The sequence below is a fragment of the Corticium candelabrum genome, chromosome 5 (assembly GCF_963422355.1).
Source record: "Corticium candelabrum chromosome 5, ooCorCand1.1, whole genome shotgun sequence".
NCBI classification, from domain to species: Eukaryota; Metazoa; Porifera; class Homoscleromorpha; order Homosclerophorida; family Plakinidae; genus Corticium; species Corticium candelabrum.
In genome coordinates, this window is record NC_085089.1 from 5,680,267 (window position 1) to 5,706,942 (window position 26,676).

General features: G+C 42.4%; 4 protein-coding genes and 1 long non-coding RNA gene across 7 annotated transcripts; 2 read left to right on the plus strand and 3 right to left on the minus strand.

The window, feature by feature from the left end:
* The first annotated feature begins 741 nt into the window (after nt 1-741).
* On the plus strand, nt 742-9,340 carry LOC134180417 (uncharacterized). The gene is made up of 4 exons (XM_062647565.1): nt 742-1,003; nt 6,746-8,141; nt 8,246-8,326; nt 8,396-9,340. The coding sequence occupies exons 2-4, from the start codon at nt 8,040-8,042 to the stop codon at nt 9,149-9,151; spliced, it is 939 nt and encodes a 312-aa protein (XP_062503549.1). The 5' UTR covers nt 742-1,003; nt 6,746-8,039; the 3' UTR covers nt 9,152-9,340.
* Nucleotides 1,101-4,837, minus strand: LOC134179616 (uncharacterized). The gene is made up of 2 exons (XM_062646552.1): nt 4,675-4,837; nt 1,101-3,310 (listed from the first exon to the last, which is right to left on the minus strand). The coding sequence occupies exons 1-2, from the start codon at nt 4,835-4,837 to the stop codon at nt 1,257-1,259; spliced, it is 2,217 nt and encodes a 738-aa protein (XP_062502536.1). The 3' UTR covers nt 1,101-1,256.
* An 82-nt stretch (nt 9,341-9,422) lies between the features above and the next one.
* Nucleotides 9,423-9,888, minus strand: LOC134180418 (uncharacterized). The gene is made up of 3 exons (XR_009969998.1): nt 9,829-9,888; nt 9,623-9,742; nt 9,423-9,557 (listed from the first exon to the last, which is right to left on the minus strand). It is a non-coding gene; the product is annotated as an uncharacterized LOC134180418 (long non-coding RNA).
* Nucleotides 9,889-10,578: 690 nt separating this feature from the next.
* On the plus strand, nt 10,579-19,171 carry LOC134179410 (5'-3' exonuclease PLD3-like). 2 transcript variants are annotated; one of them, XM_062646294.1, is made up of 9 exons: nt 10,579-10,617; nt 10,676-10,949; nt 16,443-16,617; nt 16,784-17,044; nt 17,097-17,297; nt 17,363-17,505; nt 18,389-18,563; nt 18,621-18,720; nt 18,872-19,171. In XM_062646294.1, the coding sequence occupies exons 1-9, from the start codon at nt 10,602-10,604 to the stop codon at nt 19,042-19,044; spliced, it is 1,518 nt and encodes a 505-aa protein (XP_062502278.1). In that variant the 5' UTR covers nt 10,579-10,601; the 3' UTR covers nt 19,045-19,171. The 2 variants fall into 2 exon arrangements, with proteins under 2 accessions (XP_062502278.1, XP_062502277.1); XM_062646293.1 differs by having other exon boundaries at nt 18,389-18,720.
* LOC134179409 (DDB1- and CUL4-associated factor 5-like) lies at nt 19,114-24,557 on the minus strand. Of its 2 annotated transcripts, none has more exons than XM_062646291.1 (9): nt 24,239-24,557; nt 24,025-24,168; nt 23,918-23,954; nt 20,873-21,006; nt 20,675-20,810; nt 20,405-20,618; nt 20,282-20,348; nt 20,092-20,222; nt 19,114-20,020 (listed from the first exon to the last, which is right to left on the minus strand). In XM_062646291.1, the coding sequence occupies exons 1-9, from the start codon at nt 24,453-24,455 to the stop codon at nt 19,190-19,192; spliced, it is 1,911 nt and encodes a 636-aa protein (XP_062502275.1). In that variant the 5' UTR covers nt 24,456-24,557; the 3' UTR covers nt 19,114-19,189. The 2 variants fall into 2 exon arrangements, with proteins under 2 accessions (XP_062502275.1, XP_062502276.1); XM_062646292.1 differs by having other exon boundaries at nt 20,678-20,810; nt 24,239-24,554.
* Nucleotides 24,558-26,676: the final 2,119 nt, after the last annotated feature.

A 26,676-nucleotide genomic window follows, 5' to 3' on the forward strand; every position in this document is an offset into this window, starting at 1 on the left:
TCTTTTAGAGAATAAGGGTATTACTTGTTTGACGGGAAATGTATGCTTAAAACTTCGTGCGCGCTTTTTGCTTTATTTTTTACTAGTTGCACGGTATCCGCAGGCGCCTCGCGTTCGTGAGTTCAACGAAGATCAGACCCATCTGTAGTCGGACACGGAAACGATTTTCCTATCATGAAACGTGGTCGTGGGGAGAAAAAATTTGAGATCTGTGTGTACACAATGACTTAGATACTTTAGACCATGGTCTAGGTGTACACACAAATCTCAAATTTCTCTATTAAATACCAAGAGCTCGATGGAGAGCCATATAGTACCACGCTCCTTTCTGTTGTGCGACCCGGATTAGAAGCCTCGCTACGCTCGGCAACTACGCTCGGCAATTATTTACTTATTTAGTATTTTATTAATTTATTTATTTTATTATTTATTTATTAATTAATGTTATTTACGATTTTTATCTAATACTAAATCTACTTTTACTGTACCATTAGTTAGATGATTGATACAATCAGCATTTTTCCAAAGTCGTACAGTCTAGACTAGACTAGTTACGATCGCATCCGCAGCACAATTAACTAGTAGAGAAGTATTTCGGAGAAATTAAGAAACTTGTCTGTCTTTCTTTCTCATGTTTCTCTAGCTTTATCCATGAGACTATGACTTGTTTCAGTCGTTGGGGAGTTTCTGTGGTCTGGCGAACGGTCCGTTGACGATGAAGTTCAGTGCTTTCCTGGTGGTCATTGATATCCACTAGGCGTACTTGCGGCTAAAGACAGAAAACTTTTTGTAGCGCACGCTAGCAAGAGTTATTGCTTCGCGTGACACATCTACAATGTGCACGTGACTTTAGTTTTCGCTTGATCGGTGGTAGCGTGCTGACTCCCTCATCTGTGATAGCGAAGATTGAGTGTAAAAACGAAGCTTACTGCTTGAGAACTGGAGCTCGTTTGGTCGTGATGCGAACTAGAAGAGATTTCGATTGCACACAACCTGGATGAAGGTACACGAAGTGTGCTCGTGTGTGTGTGCGTGCGTGCGTGCGTGTGCGTGTGTGTGTGTGTGTGTGTGCCTGTCTGTCTGTCTGTCAGTCTGTCTGTCTGTCTGTCTGTCTGTCTGTCCAATACATATATTTTCAATATTGAAATCTACAATCAACACAACTAAGCAACTCTACTGTCCCAATCGCACAAAATCTCTACCAAACTAAAACTCTACAGAAAACAGCCCTATATAGGGCTGTACAGTAAAGCACATTAATAATTGTGTGTATTGTTCATTCTCTTCACTTTCCTTGTATGTTCCAGTAAGCGGGATGTCTTCCTGGTAATCACTCTAGCGTTACATTGTTGTAACTGAACTGATACGCGTTGTCTCCAATATGTTGTAAAATTGGATGCATTCTGATGACCGTCCTCATCATAAGACATGAGAGAAAGAGTCTTTAAAAACTGTTGAGCCTCATCACCCCATCTGCCATAATGTTCAAATACCAAAGGGATTGCTGTTGGTGTATACCCTCCTGGTAGCAGCTGGGAGTCATACTTTGTATGTTTGATCTTTTCTCTTCTGGATGCGGCAGCACCATCAACATAAGCAGCTCTAGATAGGATGTCTTTGCTGAATGGATGTGATAGAGCAATGTCTAATTCTGCTGCTGGCATGCAGAATGATTCCGCAACATAGATGTCTGGCCTTCCACTGGAAGTGGTGTAGCGATCTTTAGGCTCAATGTAGTACGGTACATGTAACTGGCTGAGACAATCTGCCCACACAGAAACTATACAGTTGTGAGACCACACTGGTCCACCTCCAAATTTACAAGTCAATAGATGATAACCTTCTCTATCGATCGTTTTTCCACATTCACATTCGTACTCATCTGCCAACAAAGGCAAGGGCATCGCCATTCCCAACCTCATGAATGCCGCCAAGCGGAAATTTCCAGGTAAAATTGCGAGATTCTGGGTTGATGGGGTGGCATTTAGCCAAGAGCCTGCACCTTTTCCTTGCAAGGAACGTAATCTTGCTGAATCCTTTCCAGATTCTTTATCCAATAAAATATTGACTTGAGCTTTCGTGACCTTATCTATCAGATGATGCTGCAGATGCTTAGTATTAGACAATAGATCATTCATTGATTGATCAGCATCTAAACATTCATGAAGAATGTGGCCTACAGAATTTTCAGAACTCTTTGAGGATAACAAAACATCAATCTGAGGTTCTAAAGCTGCAAAACGTTTTGGCAGCTCATGCACAGAATGAGCCCACGAGGACACAAAAATCAAGTTTGATATTTCTTGTAATGATGTCAAGCCAAAACCACCATATCTGATAGGCAAGGTTGCTTGCTTCCACTTTTCATCAGTAAGGGCAGAAATTTGTAACAAATTTGAAAACGTAGAGCGAGATAGATGATCATGAAGAACTGCAGCAGCTCGCATGCTTTTGGGTTTAACACTTCGAGATAAGTAAAACATTCTTGGTAAGTGACAGAGTCTTAGCAATAACATAGCTTCTTGAGTTCCTAAAGTGAGTAGTTGATGGCATAAATTTTCTCCATGTTTTGCAATAGTAACACATGCCTGTGACATGAAATCTTCCTTTCCAACAGGAATTCCCAGAATAGATATTCCTTCTGTTGTGATAGGAATAGATGTATGTGACTCGATCTCGACAGATGAAGGGTTGTAAATTTCGCACTTGGTGTCCTGAATGTCCAAACCAATATTATGGAACATAGGCTTCAGGTCTTCAAAGACTGCCAAGACATTATCAGAAGGGCCTACTAGAAACACATCATCTAGATATGCCAAGACCACTACACAAGGATGATCATTCTGCAATTTGGTCAACAATTCCTGAATTGCAGTAGCAAACAAAACTGGACCCAAAGGATCCCCTTGATGTATGCCTTCTTCAGAAGACAGTATGACAGGGCTGTCTCCTTGCAAGTAGATAAGGGGACCAAAGCCTGCGTACATTTGGTTGACATGGGGAAGCATCTCAGGAAAGTGTTTTGAGACCTGAGTAAGTAGATGAGACCTTTTAACAGAATTAAAGGCATTCTTGGCATCAGTCTTCATGACCACCCAATCTTTATGAGAATCTAGCAGCAACTGAACATGATGAACCAAAAGATCAGCTCCACCATCTGTGGCAATGCCATGCTGTAAAGGAGCAAAGAATTTACTAAAAGAGTCCTTGTATTGAGAACAGATAGTCTTTGCAGTTATTCGTCGAAACACTTCACCTATTGCAATGGGCCTCACATCTCCTGAAGACTTAGGCAGAGCAATAAGACGAGCTGCACACAATAGCTTTGTTATTGGTTCAGGAACTGAACTGTCTGTCTGTCTGTGTATGTGTGCGTGCGTGCGTGCGTGCATGTGTGTGTGGTTTTATAAAAGGAGTGATTGGCTACGTGTGCATCACTAGAGAATACTTGTGTGTGTTTGTTTAATAATATTACGCTTAAATATTGTACCATATAATTGTAATATGGCAATGAAGTGGTGCATGGGAAGGTGGGTTAATTAATTAGTTCATAGCTATAGACATGCAATAGCAACAGTGTATCTTTAGGTAGCTATTCTATATATATACCCACTGTCATACCCAAAACTTTCCCAAGCTAGTTATCTTACCAGTCCCAGTCCCAAAATATGTAACTACCATACAGTTACAGGAAATTCTCAACAGCCATCAATTAAAGTCCAGGTGAAATCTACTATGTAGTCTACATGCATACAATATGCACACAGTATGTTCATAATCTCAGATTCTGCTACAGCTTGTAGCACTCCAGTGTCATTGATGCCAGTATTAACCATCAACTATATCCTGGGTATATAGATGTCACATGCCGACTTTTGTTGGTTTAATGTTTTGCTCTATAAATTTGGCCAGCTAATTCTAACTGCCTAAGAACTGTCTTTTTCAAATTCCAATTTGTTATGTAATTGTTGTGTTCTCAATTACAACACGTGTTTACAAGACTGAGGAAGAGACTGTTTTATTACTCATAAGAGTGAGGTGAATTTCACACCTCGTGGAGTAACCAGGTTACAGTATCAGTGCTTGTGTGTGTGTGTGTGTGTGTGTGTGTGTGTGTGTGTGTGTGTGTGTGTGTGTGTGTGTGTGTGTGTATTGTTTGCTATTAACTTAGTATATTATCAAATTGGTCTCACTGCAGTTGTGGTGTAAAGTAACAACTTTGTCTTAGCACGATGCTACAAACAGTGTACAAGAGCTACAAACTATCACCAGTCTCTGATTATTGCAGTATTGAAAAACCTTACAAACGTTGCCAAGTAACTAAATCTTTAGATTCTTTCTAGCACAATCTGTTCTGCAGGTATGGAAGTGACGTCGTTAATCACTGTCACTATTGGTTTCATTGTCACTGATCCTACAGACTTCATATTCTTTGTCCTCATCTGGCAGCTCAGGAAACTGTAAAGTTTGCCCGTTATTAGTGCATATGCTGTCATAATGAAAACCAGTCTGTGCTATTTCAATATGACCATTGGTGTACCAGGTCCGGATCCAGAGGGGGTTCAGGGGGTTAAACCCCCTCTTTTCCAATAGGCGTGGTTCAATAGTTTTATATAATTTTATATAATTTCATTAGAAAAGAGAAAATTAGTAATGCTATAAATAACTGCTAACGGTGAACCCCCTCTTTCAAAATTCCTGGATTCAGCTCTGTGTACAACAGAGACAGCTGTGGCAGTTGTGATGTGTCTGGTACTTGAGGACTGTAGGATGGCTTGAAACGTAGCCACCTGATTTGTCTAGTTGTGGGATGGGGAGAGTACACATACACAGGCATTTGGTAGCTGTCACTCGCTGCCTGAATTTCAACCTGTGTTCCTCACACTCCTAGTTGATGAATGTATTTTTATTGTTGTCGAAAAGTTGTTGTTTCAGAAGGAATATAGAATTGTTGGTATCTGTCACGGTTAAGCACTATGACATCTGCAAGAAATTCCCTAAGCTGGTGGTGAAGGGTATCTCTTCCAAAGAGTTGTTTTGACATAGCTCTGAAGAGGCAGTTACCATCTCCTTTTACTGCAGATCATTGTCTGCTCTCAGAAGCTAGAAATCTGTCAATGTGAATCGTCCACTTTCCTAGCTTCTTTTTAATTGGACTTTGAATGGCCCTCTCTGGTATACGTACTACTGTTCCAGGACATAGCAGTACACTCAAACTCCCCTTATCCGGACGCCCCATATCCGGGCACGTCCGTCTACCGGGCACCCCCGTATTGCACAATTGCATCACGTGTATTGCGCGTGGTCCACGTGCACGAGGTCGAGGCAAAGGTCGTGTAATCAAAAGTCCAGTACTAGTCCAGTTTCTTGTCGACAGATAGCCATACTTAGGTGCTAGTTTCTTATTTACAGCTTGTAAGACTTACCTGAAGATGTCTGAGACTAGACCAACGCAGACGCCTGCCCTGCAGAAGCGAAATGTGGGGGTGTTCCCAGATGTGGCCGTTTCTGAGTTATGGGCAGTGTCCGGTCTCAAGTTGCCCGGATAAGGGGAGTTTGAGTGTATGTTCTTGTTCAGAACACCCTAGCATAGGCACATGTATAACAATGACTTATTGGTATTCTTATAGTGTGTTAATTGCCTCAATGATTTTGTCATATGTTGTATTCTCTGTTGTGGACTCTAATACATTGCCTGTCCAATTGAGATCACAAAATGAGTAGTACGTATAAATAGTATGTCATGACAGAATTAATACTGTAAATGAAATAATTTTGAATTTTGTAATTTTTGCCAGGACTGGCAAATTTTCCAAGTTAATAACTTGCTGAAGTTGTTATCGACAACTTACAGACAGTCAACATCAACATATTAGTATATTGACTGTGTTAAAACCATGGAGTTGTTTGTGCATAGGTGTTGTTTGGCTTTTATAAGACAAAACACATGCAAAACAAAGTGGGTTTGTGAGACATTTTCAGTAGTCAGTGATGATCGTACCTGTGGTTATAGCTGACGATATTGATATCGTGCCTCTATGATTGAACAAGGCATTTTGTATCGAAGTCCTTGCATAGCAGTCACAGGCAATGTCAGTTTTGCAAAATTAAATTGATTGTGAAAACAGTTTGACTTCTGATTGCTAAATATATTTGCTTGCAAAATGAATTGATTTACAGTATATTATTTACAGTATATTATTTACAGTATTTACAGTATTATATTTACGGTACACAATTATCAAGAGTATACAATTGAACAGGTGTGAGACCATAACAATATAAAGAATCGGAATAGTACGCATAAGTATTTTAGATACAGGGAGACATGCAGTAGTGGTATGCTGATGTGATTGAATGGAATGTACATTATCTTTGAAGACATATCGAGGCTGTAGCTAGACCTGTACGCAAAGTCTTCTGTAAAGACATCATTGCTGTGCATATCTGAAGAGTGGACATACACATGCATATGCATACGTACATACATATAATGATATAGTACAATTTATATACTACAGTACATATGCATGTGCACACACCTTAGTCCACACACACACACACACACACACACACACACACACACACACACACACACACACACACACACACACACACACACACACACACACACACACACACACACACACACACAAGGCTATTTGTTTTAGAAGAAACAGGAATGTTTAACTTAAGATTACTATCAGTCACAATTACACAAATTGATTAAATTGTACTGTTGTAGGAAACAAACTGGAATAGGTTTTGAAGGTGGTTAATTCCTCGGTTATTTTCATCCCATGTGCTTCTCCAAGATGATTTCTAGTTTGCAACAGACGTGTACAGTGGAAAGTGCAGTTGGTCTCTAGACAGCGCATGGCAGGATCCTTTCCAACACTCATTGTTTATCATAAAGGGCACTTGATCACAACCTAGACTCTAATAGTATATGATAATGTATGTGCAGGTCAAATATTGTAACTCTTATATTAGGAGACACTTACACAGACGATTTTCAAATACCCTACTTTAATGACTCGGCTCTTCTACTGCAGACACCTTGACTTGTTAGACTACAGGTGTGATAATCATAACATGTACTACAGGAAGTTTGTTCTTCGCGCGAAAACAAGTGGAAATACGGGTTTTTAGTTTCGCGCGAAATGGATTAGGTACTGTACATTGTGCAGACAGGTTTGCTGACACTTTCCAGCATTATGCCATCTGGTGCACGTGCATGCCATTACGTTTCTGTGAGTGTCACGTGAAACAATGCGTTAGCGTGCGTTACAGCAGAAGTCCTCTGTCTTTACCTTCTTTTTACTTAAATTAATTAAAACGCAGGAGTCGTGTGTGACACTCACAGTACTGGCTTGTGATGTAGGAGATGTGCATGATTAAGTACATACCCATCCCTACATACCCATCATTTTCTCAAAATGTTTTTTTTATTTTTTGTTTTTGTAACACGGAATGACGTTGGGGTGTCAGTTGATGACGTTGGGGGGGGAACTTAGTAGACGGTAGTCCACTTATAGCAGTTAGTAAGGAGAGATGGCAGGAAGTACAGTAGACGGGATGATACCAGACTCTCGCGCCTGGAATTGTCATAAAGGCACCGGACAAGACTAGCGCGAGAGAGTTTGGGGACGAGGCACGGAAAGCGGTCGGAATGCATTTCAATTCTTGCGCTGGAATGAGTAGCGTAGCTCGAGTACATGACACAATCAGTTGTAGTCTGATAGAGTTGACACAGCTATTATGACTAATTAGTAAAGGCACCTGGACAAACTAAACAAGTGAGAACACACCTTGCGCATGATAGCACCTCTGCACGGCAAGGTGATAATTATGATTAATTAGCGCAAACCCGGGTTTCTAACCCTAGTGTGAACACATCCTTTTTTGGAAGTTTGTTGTTCGCTATCATGCAAAACCTAACGCCGGATAACGATAATTAAGTTACAATTGAGAGCTATATCTACACCAGGTTGCAGCCGGACTCTCTAAATCGTCGGCAGTCTACCAAAGCTCGAGGAATGATGGAAAAACTGTTGGTGTTTGCTGCGTTACTGCTGCTAGTATTCTACTATGCAGCTGGTGCTGCTGCTGCTGAGGCCATCGAGTCTACTATTTCTGAGGTGTGTGACTGTGTCTGTGCAAGATTTCTAGGAAGGATTCTAAAATATTTCAGAGTGTATATATTTGTTGTGAAGTATCAATAATTGTTATCATGTTTTTGCAGAAATCTGGTAGCGTACGAGATACAGAGTTACAGCTTAGCAGGAATCGTCTGAGAAGGGACCCATACGAGTACCTGCAAAAGGTAACGTATACGTCGTTGATTTCTGTGTGTGCCCAAACGCGCGCGTGTGTGATTCATTTGTTTATTCAGTTGCTACTTCTCTGGAACCTCCAAATTACAAGCGCACCTATTGGCTCTCTCCAAAAGCCTGCACAGTCATGCCAGCATCTTTTGAATGTGGACAAGTATGCACCCAGTGGTGAATACTGGATTCGACCTAAAGGGTCGAACAAAATGCAAGTCTATTGTGAGATGGATGTAGGTGGAGGCGGATTCACGTTTGTCTCAACCCGGGCAGTGACTGCCAGTGCAACATCATCAAGCATAAGTCAGCTGATGACCAAAAGGTCGTCTGTACTCTTTCGTTTTGTGACTGATAAGTTTGAGCAGTACTACTCAATCGTCGAGCAACTGGACAAGTTCAGATACAAGCCCTTGTTTGTTGCACAAAACAGTGATGTTGGCTATACACAACCACTCAACAAACGTACAATGGGCGCTACAGGTTACCTATTTGTTGGCATACTCGACGCTGCTACAGCTAGAGTGAAAGGTGCAGTGCAGGGATACAAATCCAACGGAGTTCCAATCGACTTTACCAACTGTGATGCCAACCCGAATTCATACATTGCCTTGTTTCCAAATCATAATGAGTTGTCTCCCCGTTCTTATCATGTACCTGGCATTTTTAATAGGTGGCGTAATACCTTTAAACCAATACCAGCAGGTCTCGAGATGCCTCGAAAGTATTTCTTCTTTACAGAGATGCACTTTGGAGGTTGTGGTGTCTACTCCTCCAGTGATAATTGGGGTTTCCTGACAGCATCTGCCGTTGGGGTTCGTTGATGCAGCAACATGCAGCAACATGCAGCAATGACTCGATGAATGGACAACAGAAGTATTACGCGTTATAGATATTAGACACCCTAGTGTGTGTCTACAGGTGCATGGGTTGAGAGCTGTAAGCGTTGGACATGCTGTTAGTCGAGACGTAGATTCTAGAATACAAGTTGTGTAACCGTTCGGAGCACAGTATTCTGGTGTGTGTTGCGGCCATCGATCCTTTCAGTCTAGCAGGACCCAACCGAGAAAGACGTGCCGTAGACTCGACCCAGTCTCTCTCCGCCGTCGTCAATCCTCGAGACTGGTTTCAGACCGCCCACGACGTCGCTAAATGCACTAAGTGCGATCTGTATCAGCGTGCACAACGACGCGGAGTTTATTTATCAGACGTATCAATAAATAAACGGCTCTGCAAGATGTAAACCAAGCAGTCAACGACCCCGTATGCGTTGTACAAAGACAAGCATGCATTACACTTCAACACATGAACTGCGTCTCAGCTGTTTCCTAGCTAGACCATTTCCATCGGATTCCTAGGCTCTTCAGACTCGGAACCAAACTCAGCGCAAACGACGCCTAGGACGCCCAGACCGTCTGACAAAGACAAAACTCCCGCTCAAAGCCGCACTAACTCATAGATCAATGCGAATCTAGGCGCAGAAAGCGACAGGAACGCTCACCTGGCGATTAGTGAAGTGTTTGTGCGCCACGCCTTTGCAACAGCAAGGCACGCACTAATGGCAGCATGTAGTGACGTCAGTGGGCGGTCTGAAACCAGGCAAGGATTGACTATCCGGGGAATGACGACGGCGAAGAGAGACTGGGTCGAGTAGACGTGCTGTGTGTTCATGCACGTACATAGCGGACATGGTAATGTAAATGAGCTAGAAACAGAGTTTTCTGTCACCTAGCTGACTAGACATGAATGTACAGTGCGATTCTTACATGTTGCAGCATAGACTCGAGCCAGTCTCTTCCCGCCTTCGTCATTCCCCGGATAGTCTCCACGGCGAGGATTGACTATCCGGGGAATGACGAAGGCGGGGAGCTGGAGAGACTGGCTCGAGTCTAGTTGCAGCAGCCTAGCTTAATTAACCGCGCAGACGCTGTACAGAGAAGAAAGGAGTGCATGCGGACAGCAGCAAGACTTCCTTCATCTTGCGGATAGCGAATCACTGACGTAGGGATTTTAATTGAGTGGTTGTGCATGTTGTTTTGAGTAATAAATCAGTACGAGTCTAGACACTGGGATACCGTTCGACTCCAAACACAACACAGTAGTTTATATATAACCTATTTTATATACTATAGATAACCTCCAAACACAACACACATATTTAGATAACCTATTTTGTATACTGTATGCAACCTATCTATATGTTATCCGACAATGTCAACGCAAACAGGCATTAGGGTGTCCGAGGATTACATCACGTGACTTATCCTGCATGCCATGATCAACGGTTTTAGTAAGTCGAAAGAATAGACGTTCCCCAATACTTAAAATTAGTATTCTCCTCGTTGCAGAGCATCAAAATGACCGGCACGGAGCGTCTGCATCTGCAGCTGCAACAAGTCTGGGTTCTACTGCAGACAATGCGAGCATCAACTCGATTGAGCCCGACTTCGAGGACGACGAGCCTTTGGTAAAGCAGCCTCTAAAAACAGGAAGGACGTGCACTTTTCGCTGCTCAATGATCTCTCTTCTCGTCGTCATTTTTCTTGGAATTGGTGTGTCTGTCGTATTTTATACTGTTCTCGACTTGGCACAGGAAGAAGGGCCTTGCGACCACTCTTGCCGGTAAGTCGGCATTCGTATATAATGTGTTGGTTGGTTGGTTGGCTGGCTGGCTTGTCTGTTTGTCTGGTGTGTGTGTGTGTGTGTGTGTGTGTGTGTGTGTGTGTGTGTGTGTGTGTGTGTGTGTGTGTGTGTGTGTGTGTGTGTGTTGTGGTGTTCGTGTAACACAAGTTATCTATATTTTACTACTATAACATATACGCTCTCTAGTCTAACTCAATATTTACGGGAATGACACAACCGGAATTCAGTCAAAACAACACAACCCCCGGATGCAGGAAACCATACACAACAACTTTCCCCCTTTCCAAAACTGTCAATAATATCTAGGTAGCATATTAATAAACAAAATCCCGATGGTAAGCCGGGCGATGGTGCAGTCTCGTTGATCTTCTGGGAGCCTGTTGTAACACTTGCAAACGATCTTGTTCATTTCTCTGTTCTTGTACCTTTTCCAAACGACCTTGTTCATTTCTCTCTCCTTCCCCTGCTATACCAAATGATTGATCTCCCTCCCCTAGAAGTGGTCCTAGCGGCATATGCTCTAAATCTGCTAGCTTGGAGGATAGAGAAGGTGGGGCTTTAGTTCGTACGAGATTATTTGCATGCCATTTTGACCTGTCACTCAACAAGTAGGAGTCACTCAAAATCTTCTTCCGAATTTGTATTGGTGCTGAAAGTTGTGATCGTAACTTGTGACCAGCTTGAGGTCGCTTGATCCTCACCCAATCTCCCGTTTCAAATGACAACATTCTAGCTGACCTTTTCTTATCTACGTACGATTTTACATTTTCTTGCTTACGTTGAATGTTTGCCCGCAGACCTTCGTTCTCGTTTGTATCCTGCACCTTGCTACTCTTGGGAACAGTTTGCAGTCATAGAGTATCCAATGGTCCTCAAAGTTTTCTTCCAAGCATTAATTCAGCAGGTGACCTTCTAGTCAAAGCATGGGGTGTCATTCCATAATTTACCAAGATCGATCGTACCGCGTTGATAATGGATGTCATTTGCAAGGTGAGTCTTTAAACCCTGTTTTAATACCTGATTAAATCTCTTAATACCTCCATTTGCCTCAGGATGGTAACAAGATGTCCTAACATGCTGGATAGCTTTCTTTTGCAAATATTCCTCAAACTGAAACGACGTGAACTGTGGTCCATTGTCGGTAACAATGACACGTGGCAAACCCCATCTAACAAATAAAGACTGAAGAAAATCAATGACAGTGGCAATGGTCACATTCTGCACGACTTGCACCTCCGGCCACTTCGAAAATAAGTCATGAACAACGATCATGAATCGCTGGCTGTAGGGAGCTGCGTGCAGTTCTCCAAAAATATCAATCTGAATTCGGTCCCAAGGCCCTGCAGGCCACTGAACAGGTTGTAATGGAGCCACCCTAGGACGAACTGATTTCCCACTCAGGAGACACACTTCATGATCTCTTACCCAATTCTTAACTTGCTTATCCATCCTGGCCACCATACCACCTCCCTACAACGCTGTTTCATTCGTACCATTCCTAAATGTCCTTCATGTGCTATCCCCAACACCTTCTCGCGCAACTTCTGTGGTATGATCACTCACTGACCTCTAGCCAAGCATTTCAGATCCTTGCCCCATAAGCATAACTGGAATCGAACATGATAATATGGTTGAAGACTCTCATCAGTCAGTTTCAATGGCCATCCTTTCTGCACAAACTGAACAACCTCTTGTGTGATGTCATCTACAACTGATTCCTGTTCCAATTCTTCAAAAGAAACAATTGTGTCCGAAAAAACCGTCAATGTCTGAATCCACAGATTATCATCCTCAGCAGCAGCATCTGGCTCATCACTGAGACAACCAACAATTTGATGATTGACACGTGACAAAAAATCAGCAACTTGATTTTGTTTACCAGGTCTATACTGTACTGAGAAATTATACCTATGCAATCTAGCCACCCATCTATGTAATCTAAGAGGGCGTTGTCCAGAACCGGTTATTGAAAGAAGAGTTGTCAACGCCTGATGGTCCTTGTGTAAAACAAATCTTCGGCCATACAAATAGATGTGCCAATGCTCCGCTGCCCAAATACAGGCCAATGCCTCGCTTTCCGCCACTGAGTATTTCTTCTCTGTCTCTGTTAATGCTCTCGATCCGAATGCCACAGGTCACTCCTGTCCGTCCTGATACTGTGAAAGAACAGCGCCTAACGCCGTTCCAGAAGCATCACAGGTTACATACGGAACTGCCATAGTTGCAAAATGTGCTAGAACTGGGGCTGACGTAACTGAGTCTTTCAATTGCTGGAATGCTAGTTCACACTCATTTGTCCACTTCCAAGGAACATCTTGTTTCAACAACCGTCTTAGAGGAGTAGTGATCTCTGCGTAATCTTGCACAAAACGCAGGTAATAATTTGCCATTGCAAGAAACGAAGCCAATTCCGCAGATGAAGTTGGTGATGGGACCTCTTGTATGGCTTTCACGTTTGATCATTGTGTCATTATTCCCTGTGCTGAGATGACATACCCCAGAAACTCCACTTGTCGCTTAGAAAACATGCACTTGTCTTCATTTAAGGTCAACTTGTGGTCGGTCAGTTTCTGTAACACCTGCTTTAGTTGATGATCGTGAGACTCTTGTGTAGGACCATGGACAACAATATCATCCATAAATACCGATGCTCCCTTGATTCCAGACAACAAAAGCTGTAAGATTGCGACTGTCTTCCATTAAAGGCACCTGTAGATATCCTTGCTTCAAGTCCAATTTAGTAAAGATGGCCGAACATAGAACTCCGCAGCTATCTCTTCAACAGTAGGTAATGGATATTTCTGTGGAATAACAGCTTTATTTACTTGATGAAGATCGACACATAAGTGAATCCCTCCAGATTTCTTTCTTATGACTACTAAATTTGACACCCAGGGAGACGACTCCACTTTCTCAATGATAGCCTCTGATTCCAATCACTTCAACTCTAGCGAAACCTCGTCACGCAACGCCAGAGGAATTTGGCGTAAAGATTGCACCACTGATTTAACATCTGGGTTGATTATGGGCCGATGAGCAAATTCCTTGACACATCCTAAGCCCGTAAAAAGGCTAGGCCATTCACTCTGCCATTTTGATACCACTTGCAGGATAGGCTCTTTTCTTTGAGTCAGATCGTCTTGAACTATTTGAAACCCCAATGCATCAAAGAGATACACTCCCATAATGTTAGCTCCAGAGGATGTCACGTAGAAAGAAAATCCACCTAGTTTGTGCTTTCCACACTGGACTGGAATATGGATCTCTCCTATCACTTTAATAGGGCATCCTTCATAGCTAACAAGCTTCATTGATGATGGAGACACAGAGCAGTCCCCCAGGAATTCACTGCACGTATGTTGGTTTAATACTGACACCTTAGCGCCCAAGTCAACAACTAAACTGATAGTACTCTTCCCCAGTACGCAAACTAATTTCTTAAACTTTCCCGGTGACACGTCTCCAATCATGTTCAGTATCGTAAATTGTTGAGACTCTTGACTGCTAGTGTCATTCAACATGTTTACTGCACTTTGCCTGTCCAGTCTTTGATATGTAAGACCTCTACAGCAACGAGCAAAGTGGTTAGCTTTACCACATTTGCGACATTCCTTCCCAAACGCTGGACAGCAAGAAGCTCTTGACTGTTGATGTGGAAGACCACAGTTGCCACACGTTAATATTGAACTACTTCGTGTGCTAGCCCTCCCTTGTGATTGAACTCTACGAACATGGCCTATGACATTACCTTTTAGTGTGTCCTTAACATCAGTTTCCCTGTCTAAACCATCAAAGTTCTCCTCAAACTCCCTTCTAACTTCCATCTTCTTAGATTCATACAGCACCTGCTCAATTTGAGAAGCCAGGTTCAAAGCCTTATCACACGACATATCGTCCGACTCCATCAGCAGTCTCTCTCTAACCTTTGGGTGAATCGTCTTCTTGATAAGTTGATCACGGACTAGTTCATCATGCAACTCACCAAACCGGCAGGTTACTGCCAGCTCACGAAGCGCCGAAACGTACTCCCTAGCAGACTCACCTTGCCGCTGGTGTCTTTGTCTAAACTTGTACCTCTCTACCACAACATCCTTACTTTTTCCAAAGAACTGCGTCAGTCTCTCTCTCGCTTCCTTGTACGTCTCGCTGGTGCCAAGTGTAGCAAAAATGCGCTGTCCTTCCATTCCAATACAGTGAAGTAGCAATGCCCTTTTTTGCTCATCTCTGACCTCTGCAGCATTCAGTCCCGAAGTAGTCAAATACGTGTCAAACGCCGTCAGCCATGCCCTCCAATCAGTCGATGGCTCACCTGGACAGCTTAGGAAGGGAGGAGGAGTGTGCACACCTGAAGTCGTTGCCATCCCATCCTCGTCGCCAAAATATGGTGTTCGTGTAACACGCGTTATCTATATTTTACTACTATAACATATACGCTCTCTATGCTAACTCAACATTCACCAGAATGACACAACCAGAATTCAGTCAAAGCAACACAACCCCCGGATGCAGGAAACCATACACAACATCTGTGTGTGTGCGTGTGTGCATGTGGGCATGCGTCCGTGTGTGTGTGTGTGTGTGTGTGTGTGTGTGTGTGTGTGTGTGTGTGTGTGTGTGTGTCGTCTAGCTCAATTGATTAGAGAGCTTCACTTGGAGAATGTAAACATCCGGGACCTTTGGGTCAAAGGGATTGGCACAGGTGTAATTCCCTTAGGCAAGGAATTCGCACGCAATTGCCTCTCTTAACTCAGGAGTATAAATGAGTACCTGGTCATTAAGTGGGGTGGACATAACCGCTGACTTGGCAGTAACATCATGCAGCAGATGGGTACTTGTGGGCCTTGGTGTCCAGTCTAAGAGCTGCACCATGGTCAGTGCCCTCCAGACAGGGCTGGCAAATGCCGGCCCACCAATTGACAGTGTGACCGTTTTTCTTGAAAAGAGTAAATTTTGAAGTTAATGGGAAAATGTCCAATCGGTTGTTTGCCAGACCACCAAATGTTTCCTTCCGCCGGGCCTGTTGGATGACTCTGGCTAAGCCCCAGGTGGATTGTAGTGCTGGCCCTAAGCCTCCACGTAGTGCATGGCGGCTTAGGAGGAGCTATCTTCGCAACTGACCTTAAGATCGACGTCAAACAATGTGAACGGCTCAACATTTGTCCATTTTTTGTGTTTGCTACTCCTGACAACTGAAACAATAAGGACTAGTACAAGTGTTTTTGTTTGATGTAAGATTGTGTTTCGTGGATTTCAATTGGTAGATTTGCTTAACACGGCTTGTGTAGTACTTGAGTTATTGGAAGTTTCCAATCCCATATATTTTATACTGGCATCCCAAATACTTTTAACAGCACACATGCGGTGTGTGAACCTGTACACTTGCACCACAGGTGCTTTCACTGAGACCAATGTTGTTGGATCTTAGGGAGTGTAGCAGTACTGCCTAAGTTGTAGTGTTTGTGTTTCGTTTAGAATGATTTTGGTTGAAAGCGTGGCTGAAGGTTTGCCATCCGAGCCACCACACTTAATGTCTACATATGAAGGCTGGATGATGTTGCTCAACCTTAGTCAATCTTCCATAGATATTGCATCATTTTATTGGACATTGACAAACACTGATAAAGTACATGACCCGAGTGATGCACAGGTATTGTGATGTGCATTTTGTTTGTTTGTTTGTTTATTTGTTTGGGGTGTTTGTGTTTGTGTGTTAGTGTAAAAGGCAGCTCCTGATGCTTACCGTTTACTCTGTGTGTGTGCATGTGACCATCATGTTATCCCAAATCAATGTTGTTTAAATTATTAACCGTAAGGGACACAAGATCTATAACAAACTAAAGTCATTGGGAAAGTCTCCTGTCAACATTCGTGTCGTTGAGAATGAGCCAAATGAAAAATTCCATGACAAGGATAGTCATGACTTAGATGAAGATGGTGCTGCAGACGTATTATCAATCGACTTCAAAAAAATGACCAAAAATGGCGGCGGAGTTCTCCACACAAAATTTTGGATCATCGACAATAAGCACTTTTACATCGGTAGTGCTAACATGGATTGGCGCTCTCTAACTCAAGCAAGTGATGATGAACCGAAACGTAGCCTCGTATTTAATGTGTCTTTTACAGATAAATGAGCTGGGCGTTATAGCTCTTAACTGCAGCTGTTTGACAAGAGAATTGAGCAAAGTATTCTCAATATATTGGGAAGTAGCACAGGATCATTCCAAATTGCCTCAGAAATGGCCAGATCGTGTTACGACAAAAATCAATGTGAAGAATCTGCTGAGGTTAATGATTAACGGGACACCAGCATCGACAACGTTTGGGGTATGGAAGCAGTTGCAAACCTCATGTTGTCTGGAGTGTGCTCACATTGGAGTGTGACTCTGCAGATATCACCACCGGTATTTCAAGCAAAGAACTGGTCGTCAGACTTGGAGTTAATATGGAATGCCATCAAGCTAGCTCGGAAACGAATTAGTATAGCAGTTATGGACTACAGTCCCACAACATTGTACAACGGAGATCACAACAGGTAAAGGAACTTTTCTTTCTTACATATCAGAGGCTTCGGTTGCTATTACTGTAACCAAGAAATTTTCAGTGGCAATTTATTTTCGGTAATTTTGGTATGGCCTGTCAGTTTGTCCAAAATACCATTTTCATGTAACAAAATGGCCATTTACCACCTACTCCGGGAGTTTTCCTTTTTTAGGAAAACGTTGACCAAATGGACGTCCCCTAACAACCTTACCTGCATGGAAGTTGGGTTACATTATGAGAAATAATAATGCAATGCAAAATGGAAATGTTCAACTTGAAATTACGATCAACGTTTGATTTGTCTCACTTTCTTTGTTTCAGAGAATACAGATTTTGTTTTTGATGTGTCACAAGTTTAACTGTCTTTTCAGAGTACTGGTTACTTACCTCACTTTGTAGCCTAGTTCACCGTAGTTGAAATTTAAGGATCTGCAGTAAGAATTCCCAGTGTGGAAAATAACTGTAGGACATAGGACAATGTCCCACCAAATGTGTTGTTTGTCCGACCAAATACTGCACCAGTGTTGGGACATGTTTGGATAAAACATCCACCTGCGTATATGATAGTTGAAACCTTGTCTCTTAGCATGTTTAGGCCTTTTCAATGGTGGAACTGTTAATTTCATGAACTTGGGTGCCTCCTAGCATGCTTTATCGAGAGAAAACCTCAGCTGCCTTTAGTGCCATTTCTCCCTGGCAGTTGATTATCAACAGTTACATGCAAAATGGCTGCAGTAGTGGAGGCACTTACTTCATGTAACATCATACAAGAATGTCCTACCTAGGCTCAGTCTGTCCAAGCCAAAGTAATTCCCTATTTTCCACACTGATTCCTTATTCAAACACTGTAATTGATTTTTGCTCTGCTTGGCAAGGTATTGGGCTGACATCGATAATTCTCTTCGACATGCTGTCTTCGACAGAGGCATTGAAGTCCGTCTCATGATCGGCTGGTGGAACCACAGTTTGCCAGAAATGAAGAAATTTCTCCACTCTTTAGCGGCAATCAATGGGACTGGCAACAGAGATCGTTTAGGAAGTGTTGAAGTGGTCAGCAGTCAAATTTGTTTTTTGAAATTGTTGTTTGTATTTGTTTTGACATGTCAGCGCTTGTACATCGTTCCGTCAAACAGTAGGCAGAGGAGCATTCCGTTTGCACGAGTCAACCACAAGAAGTATATGGTGACTGACAATGCTGCATTTATTGGTAGGCCACATTAAAATTAATTATACAAAATACCTGATTTCACGATCATTATTTGATATCAATGGAACTGAGTGTCTGTCTAGCTTTACAGACATCCACAGGGTCTTTGCATTCTTTTCGAGTTGAGCGACTGACTTTGGTGTTTTTACAGGAACATCTAATTGGTCTGGTGATTATTTCACTAATACTGCTGGTGTGGGACTCCTTGTTAATCAAACTGGCAACGACAGCAGCCACTATGATCCTGACATTGTGCAGTCTCAGCTTCAGGCAGTCTTTGATAGAGACTGGAATTCACCCTTTGCTCATCCACTTGATACATGAATAATGATCTTATTCTTTGTAGACCTAATGTACAAACAGTCTGTGTATGCACTTTTGAATGTACACAAATCTTGATCATGTATTTATTTACTATATAGAAAATCTTTCAATGTTGTAGATACTCCTATACTAAGAAAACATTGTATTATGTTAGCTCAGCATTATGCCTTTCTTGTTCCTCGCAGCCAAAGTTGGTATCAGTCAAGAGGATTGAATTACTCGTATATGTTCTTGAGTGTGCTGTTTCAAGCTGCTCACCTTCCACTGTTTCACAATAGCATGCTGCCGAACTATTTACTGATTGGCGAGCAGACTCTAATGCGACAGCAACACCGTTGATGCCATCACATCCTTCATGTCCTCTGTTGAAAGGTGAGCTGTCGTCTTCACTAATTGTAGAACATCGTATTGGAGAATACGAAGACAACTGTTCCTCTCCACAAGAGGTAGACGACGTGGGAGCAAACAAATGATCCGACTCCCTACTGTCACTTACATCATCATCTGTGTCACTCGGACTTGTGGAACTACTAGAACGGCTACTTAATGACGAACTGTAGGTTCCAGACAAAAACAACTGCATCAGATCTCTGAAATCAACGTGGTGATGGCTATCAGAGGTCTCCTCATCTTGTGCGTTTTCGTCTGCATTAGTGTCAATGTCGGCCTCGTTGTCGCTGTTGCGGCTCTCAGTTGCACCCATTCCCATAACGACGGTGTCGACGCTGCTACCAGATGCTCCATCTGACATCTCATCTTGCTGAAGAAGAGAGTCAAAGAAAGAGAGCATACGGGAATCTTCCTCTATACTCTGCAGAGAATAAGGATCCGTTTCGTAAGGACTGTTCAGACTTAACACAAGCCGGCGTTGCTCTCTTGGTGTAAAATGCTGTCTTTGACGTCCATCCTCACGCGTCACTTTCCTGTTTAAATCAGACAGATCCTCTTTACCACTTATGGCAAATGGGCTCCACAGCTGGAGACAAAACAACAAGAACGATGAGATGAGAAAGATGTTACACGAAATGGCAGTACAGGTCCAGTAACCTTGATTACTTTCTCAACTCCAGACGACAGGAGGTACATCGAATGGGAGTTGAATCGCACCTGATTTACAATAGATCGATGACCAACCAAAACACAATCTGCTTCACCCACCCAGTTCCCAGGTAAAGGATCTATCACAACTGCAATCTACAGGACACCGTAAAGAGTAAAACGAAAAGCTGTTACAAACCGTGATACACTGCATCCGGGATTTTCCATACGTACACGTTGAAATCGTCCGACCCCGATGCAACGTACTGTAGTAAATCAATCAATAAAAATACAAAATTAAAGCAAACGACATAATCCATACTTCATCGTTATCTCCACAGAACGAAGCACTCTTCATAGTGCACGAGTTCATGTACCCGTCATGTGTAAACTGGCACACCGGAAGTGCCTGCCTGATGTTAAACAAGACCGCGGGAAGTCTGCGACGTAGGGCCAAGATGTGTTGACCAGAACGATCAAAAGCAACACTCATTGCTTTCTGTTTACAAAGATATCCACCATACATTGTGAGACACCTTAGACACACACACACAATCACATATTTTGTGTACTGTGAATAAATGTACCGCACAACTTTTGAGGTTGACGTATATCCCACAGTCCGACGCCCTCACCCGCATTAGCAGTTGCTACAAATCGTGGTTCGATAGGATGGAAGACGGCAGCGTGGAACGGCCTTGTGTAACGTGCAACACACGTGCAAGGAGCTACACAAACGCAAATGTAGTCAAAAGGGATACTACAACAATCAGGCAAAAACAATTTCTACATTCCGGCATTCGAGTGTCCCACAATAAGACGCGACCATCGTCTCCAGCCGACAAGAAGATTCCATCGTGATCGGGATCAACACTGACACCATAAACGGGCTGTCTGTGTGGAAAGATGTCAATGGCCACCAATCTAACAAACACTTATGATGCACCCAATGCCCATCTCCTCATCTTCTTCACATTGATCCAAAAGTAAGATAACTTAGCCTCGTACCTGATCCTCTCGTACTGTCATGGCTCGTTTCCATATCAAATTACACTGTTTGAGAGAGAAAGAGAGAGGAAGAGGAAGAAAGCATTGATTTGTCATACAAGTACCAGGCACAACAGTGTGAGAGGGTCCGATACAAGGCTCGTCTATCTACTGCTTTGCAGATAAACGTATAAATTGACATAAATAAATCTTCAACATAATTATCTGACTAACAACATTAAAAGTACACTCCGTCATTTAGCGCTACACCCCCACAAACTTGATTGCATGGTCTACGAAATCAAGTTGGAAGGTTGGGTGGAGCTACATGCAAAGCTGGATATCAGAGCGTAGTTACCGTTACAAATAAGGAAAACGTACGGGAGAGATTTTGCAATCTCGTTGTTGAAGCAGAGTTCAGGTCGTGCACAAACCAACTCATCATCTTTCCTCAGATCAAAGGCACCAAATAGGTTACGTTTTACACAAAACCAGGTTTGAACATGCAAGCACTACATATCACCATGAAAACAGAGCACATACGATGATCACGTGGTAAGCAATAATTAGGTCAGGTGATAAGTGCAAGCACACAAATGCAGTGCAGTTGGTCCCTTCAGCCTTGCATGCACATCCATGCCCGTTTCATAACCCACGAGCACATTTTCTCAATGTCTCGCAAGTGTCTTCTACCATTTGATGGTAGCGAGGCTCCTAGCGTTAGCGTGCGTTGACGGAATGTTTCTCACGTGACCATGGTATGCGCTCTGTTTCTAGGCTATTTGCTGCTAATACCTAGCACTCTTCATATCCAGCTTTGCCTGTAGTTCAGACCAACCTTCTATCTTAATTGCGTAGCTATGTAATCAAGTTTGCGTGGGCATAGCGCTAAACGATAGAGCGTTCCTTTAAGCTCTGCATATTAACTCCATTTACGAAACACAGGCTTACAACCATGCCGACTACAAACAAACTAACTACAGTAGATTGAACCTCGCTAATCCGAATTACCTTTGCACTCTGCCTCGCGTAGCTAGATCATAAAAAGCAGTCAGATCCGAGTTGTTGTCGCATTGAAGTCTTCAGCAAAAGCGCGCATCTGACTACTTTAAATTCTTACTCTCACAGTATTAAGAAGACTGTAGTCGATGCAGCTGTGTCGTTTAGACATACGGAGACATATGTCAATGCAATGGGTGTCCAAGGTAAGGTCTGGACCTCCAAGGCTACACATTTTGTAATCCGACAACTTCACTAACCTGAACACTTAAAAAGGCTTGGCACGAGGCTATTCGGATTAACGAGGTTCTACTGTACTTTTGTATCTTGCAATATTATAGAGCTGAATCACTTGTGTAGCATGTAATTTGTCTGATTCATGCCATTTCAAATACTGTAAATCCAGAAATTTCATACTCATACATTTTAGTATGTTTGCCCATGAAAGTAGTTGGTACACATGTTATTTTAGTACAGAACATCGGTACTGTACTGTAGCTGAATTCAAGTGCATCTATATCTATAAATTTTAGTACCGTATAACCAGTTATTTCTGCGGTCTTAAAATTTCTACGATTTGAGAATTGAGACAAGTTTTAATTACTTGGAAATAAATTTCTGCATTCTAACCAGAAACACGGTCATGGTACACACATGTACACAGTGATTTTCCTACAATACATTTGATGCATCCTGGGACGCATTCGAGGAAGTTGGGACACAGATTTCAGAGGGACCTATCCTATTATGTACATTCTTGTCTACTAGGAAGGACCACTAAACTGCTAAACCCTGGCTGCAAGTGCAACCAGGCACTCATTAAACCACTCAATAAAATAAGAGCTGCACTCTACTATAGGTCAAAAGGTTTTAGCTGTTGGTCAGTTGATCCTACAAGATAATTGGATAATGACCATCACTCCACCCATTACATCAGAATATTCCTTTGATATGCAAAGTGTATTCTTTGGTTTCCTTTGCAGGAAGGGCTTATGATAACCTAATAAACTTACATAAATAACTAATAAATGAGAGCCAGATATATTATAATCATACTACAGGTGATGACATATAAATAGATGTAGTACATGTAAACAAATGAAAAACCAGAACGCAAATGCCTACAGCAGAAACTCAACAGTGCACGTATTGTGTACTTGAATTTAGTATGTTTGTGAGCTGAAAGGTTAGAGTTAGCACAACACACCACCAAATCTGGCCACGCCTTTTAAAGTAGGGCTAAATATGCACATATAAATAGGAACGCATGTTTTGAAGAGACTAGGAAAATCACTGTGTACACGTGTACATCATGTGTCCAAACAAGATAAGCCTAAAATATCTGCGAATTTTATTTGTGCATTCCATGATTTCTTTGCAGAATTTGCAGAAATATCATGATCACAGAAATAACCGGTTATACAATATTCATGTTATTTTAGTACAAACAGGAATCTGTAAAAAAATCCAAAATTTCATGACTACGAAAATTTCTGGATTTACAGTAACATTGACTAGTCAAAAAGACCACACAAAATCACAACAATTTAATACTCCATTCAACGTTTACCACAATAAAGTAACAATTTAGAAAATTCATATAATATACAATATTATAATTGGGATAGTATAATGAAACTCCACACTACTTACATGTGTATACGTTCAGTTGTTTGGTGTACATTAAATTTAAATATATTTTTAATATATCTTTATAATAAAATAGAAATATAAAATAGAAACATTAATTGGGATAGTATAATTTAAATTTATAATAAAATAAAATATAAAATAGAAATGTTCATCCGTGCTCTTGCGTCTACTGTACCGTCCTGAAACATTTCTATACCTTTCCAAATTGTGCCTGAGCACAACCTCATCGTTACCTACACGAACAGACCGTCCAGTGTCGAACCAACCAGACCTCTACAATTTCTACACGTTGAACCCCCTTACCTGCAGAATAGACGTGCTCGTTGCTGTTGTCGAACAGAGTCGAGAAGATGTTCGACGCGTGCTCGGTCTTGAGCGCAATCGGTCGACAACATTGCGACACTGCCTCCTCGGTTCTCCACACCAGAACTCGTCGGTCGTCTCCTCCTAGAGCGTGTGGAAATGCGAACAAATAAAGCCAACGTATCTAGACGTTGACGTCGAACATAAAACTGACCGGACAAAATCAACTGGCCGCCATTGTTGGAAAAGTTGACGGCATTGACGCAACCGAAGTGTCCGGTCAATGACACGCCGTCGAGTCTTCGTCTCTGACTCATCGTCGAGGAGACGAGAGCCCGTCGTACTTGCCGTTTGCCGTTCAGCTGCTCTCGTCTTATGTAATAAGCGTGGCTCGTCACGCGGCTAGTAGCACAGGGAGAAGCAGCGGCCATAGTTACAAAGACCGACAGCTTCTTGTGATATTAATTATTTAATTGATTGATTGATAGCGTAATGACGTCAATTCGTGGAGGACTCGAAATGTGTGCTAGAAGACGTTTTACATATCACGAGAATGCATCACCTTGAAATACAACTTGCACTAAATCACCGGCCAGGGTACATTTATGTCTGAGCTATCTAGCTACGCCCACAGCCAAATATAGATATATATATATATATATATATATATATATATACTAGGATCCATGGCCCGTCCATCGTGTACGGGCAAGATACTGTAGTGTAAAGATAGGTCTGTGGACACGTCACGTGCATCTTTGTTGCGAGGTCCCGGATATTCTGAATGAATTCGAATCTTGTTCTTCGCGCTTGTTTCGATAGAAATCGACACACTCCCCGTGTAGCGCTTGCTGCAGAAAACGTGTAGGTTGGATTCGGTGCAAATGCAATCAGAATTTGGAGAGAAACGCAAGCGATAGAAGAGTAAGTTTCGTCGGCAAGAGATATTCGATTGCTCGAAGCTTTGCGAAGGACGTCGATGCATAGGGTCTACACGGGACTGGTGCGGGCGTGTGTTCGAATGAACTGCAATGTGTAGCGTTTGCGTCGTCGAGAAATTTTACGCGTGGGTCGATCCCTCGAGAGGGGACCCGGTGCATTATTTTTTTATTTTTTACGCAAACCTTCCTCTGTGCGTGCCGAGTGTGCATGCCGATTTCGGTTGCGAACGGACAAAAGACGTGGCCGCCAAACGCGAACATACATACATACACACACACACACACACACACACACACACACACACACACACACACACACAGACAATTTGAGCTTTATATATTAGATAGGCATGTTGTCGTGCGCGCGTTAAACGTTTGACACGCCTACAAGGCGGGTTCAATTGTTTATTGAATGTGATTACCACTTGCATGCAAACTACCAGTAGTCAATTAACTAACATAAACTATCAACATAGCCAGACGATGCCTTGCGGTGTCTTTAAAAATGTGGAGCAATTACGTACAGTACAGTAACAAAACGCAATTATTAATTAATTAATTAAACTGCCAGTTTGCAGGTTGCTCATTCTATCGAATGACGAAGCCAGGCACAGGGGACACGTGCCCTCTTCAGAAAATCTGGTTTTTGTCGTCAGGCAGTGCCAGATTTTCCCGTCAACTTGCTTCAACTCTACGACTGCGACACAGTACCAGAGCCGGCGGAGCAGGGTAGGCCATGTGGGCCATGGCCTACCTATCGTTCGAAAATGGGACTTCCATCAACAGGCGTTTGGCAAAAACTTCCGGAAATGGTATAGGTGATTAAATAAATTAGATATTGTTCACCTCTACAGATGAGACAAACCAACCAACGTTAGACTACCTCTAGTAACGCTGTCTTTAGCCAGGCTCCACCCTAGCTCTACGGCTTTAGTCAAAAGTTGTCAAGTGGGCGGAACCTATCCAAGCAAGGCCTGGCTGGCCCACCCAACGTCTGGAGGTCTCCGCCGGCCCTGAGTACTGAGTAGTTGATTTTTACACTTCTGAGCCTTTCAAGCAATTAGAGCCTTCGTTCCAGACGCTCTCTCGTATGTACTACTGCACGTGACAGGTACATATGTGTACATGGGGTCAAAGTAGGTGGGGCGAGCGTCTGGAACCGAGGCTATCCAAGCATCCAAGTCAGTGCTCGTTAATTAATTCTTTGTAAATAGACATATGAAAATACTGTAATTGTGAAATTACCTAGCCTCGTTTTGGTTAGCTGTTGTCACTGAAATAGCTAGGTTGTAGACTCGTGATCATTCTCGCCGCGCTTTCGTCATCCCCGGATGTCTAGTCCCCAGCAATTTCTACGTCACTTTTAATTACTGAATCTGACGCCATGCTATTTTTGATTTGTTTTTGTGCCTTCTTCGATCGAGTTCTGGATCTGCCTTTAATTAATGTACGCCAACTGTATTTATTTAGTTATACAACTTGTGTTGAATTCATCATTCTCTAGACCTGCATATCATTTTCCAAAATTCTTCTCTAAATAGCGAGGATCCATCTAGGGACATCTTCCAACAAAATAGTCAAGATCTAGAAAACTTGTTGTTAATTAGAATGCTAAAAAGTACATAATAATTAATTGGCTTTCCTCTTTTACTTGTCTGGGCCCAGGATTTTTTAAAAGAGGGGTTGCAAATTTTGATAGACCACGCCTACT

Coding starts and splice junctions, on each gene's coding strand:
- LOC134179616 (XM_062646552.1), bottom strand. CDS start 4,837: ATGCCTGTGTATGTGTACTCTCCCCATCCCACAACTAGACAAATCAGG. Junction 3,311..4,674: donor TTTGAAAGAGGGGGTTCACC/GTTAGCAGTTAT, acceptor TATTGTGTGCAG/CTCGTCTTATTGCTCTGCCT.
- LOC134180417 (XM_062647565.1), top strand. CDS start 8,040: ATGATGGAAAAACTGTTGGTGTTTGCTGCGTTACTGCTGCTAGTATTC. Junction 8,142..8,245: donor TCGAGTCTACTATTTCTGAG/GTGTGTGACTGT, acceptor ATGTTTTTGCAG/AAATCTGGTAGCGTACGAGA. Junction 8,327..8,395: donor CATACGAGTACCTGCAAAAG/GTAACGTATACG, acceptor TTGTTTATTCAG/TTGCTACTTCTCTGGAACCT.
- LOC134179410 (XM_062646293.1), top strand. Junction 17,045..17,096: donor ATTGGCGCTCTCTAACTCAA/GCAAGTGATGAT, acceptor TGTCTTTTACAG/ATAAATGAGCTGGGCGTTAT. Junction 18,721..18,871: donor TGACAATGCTGCATTTATTG/GTAGGCCACATT, acceptor GTGTTTTTACAG/GAACATCTAATTGGTCTGGT.
- LOC134179409 (XM_062646291.1), bottom strand. CDS start 24,455: ATGGCCGCTGCTTCTCCCTGTGCTACTAGCCGCGTGACGAGCCACGCT. Junction 21,007..23,917: donor CTCAGGCACAATTTGGAAAG/GTATAGAAATGT, acceptor AGTGTTTGTTAG/ATTGGTGGCCATTGACATCT. Junction 20,349..20,404: donor TCTGTGGAGATAACGATGAA/GTATGGATTATG, acceptor GATTTACTACAG/TACGTTGCATCGGGGTCGGA.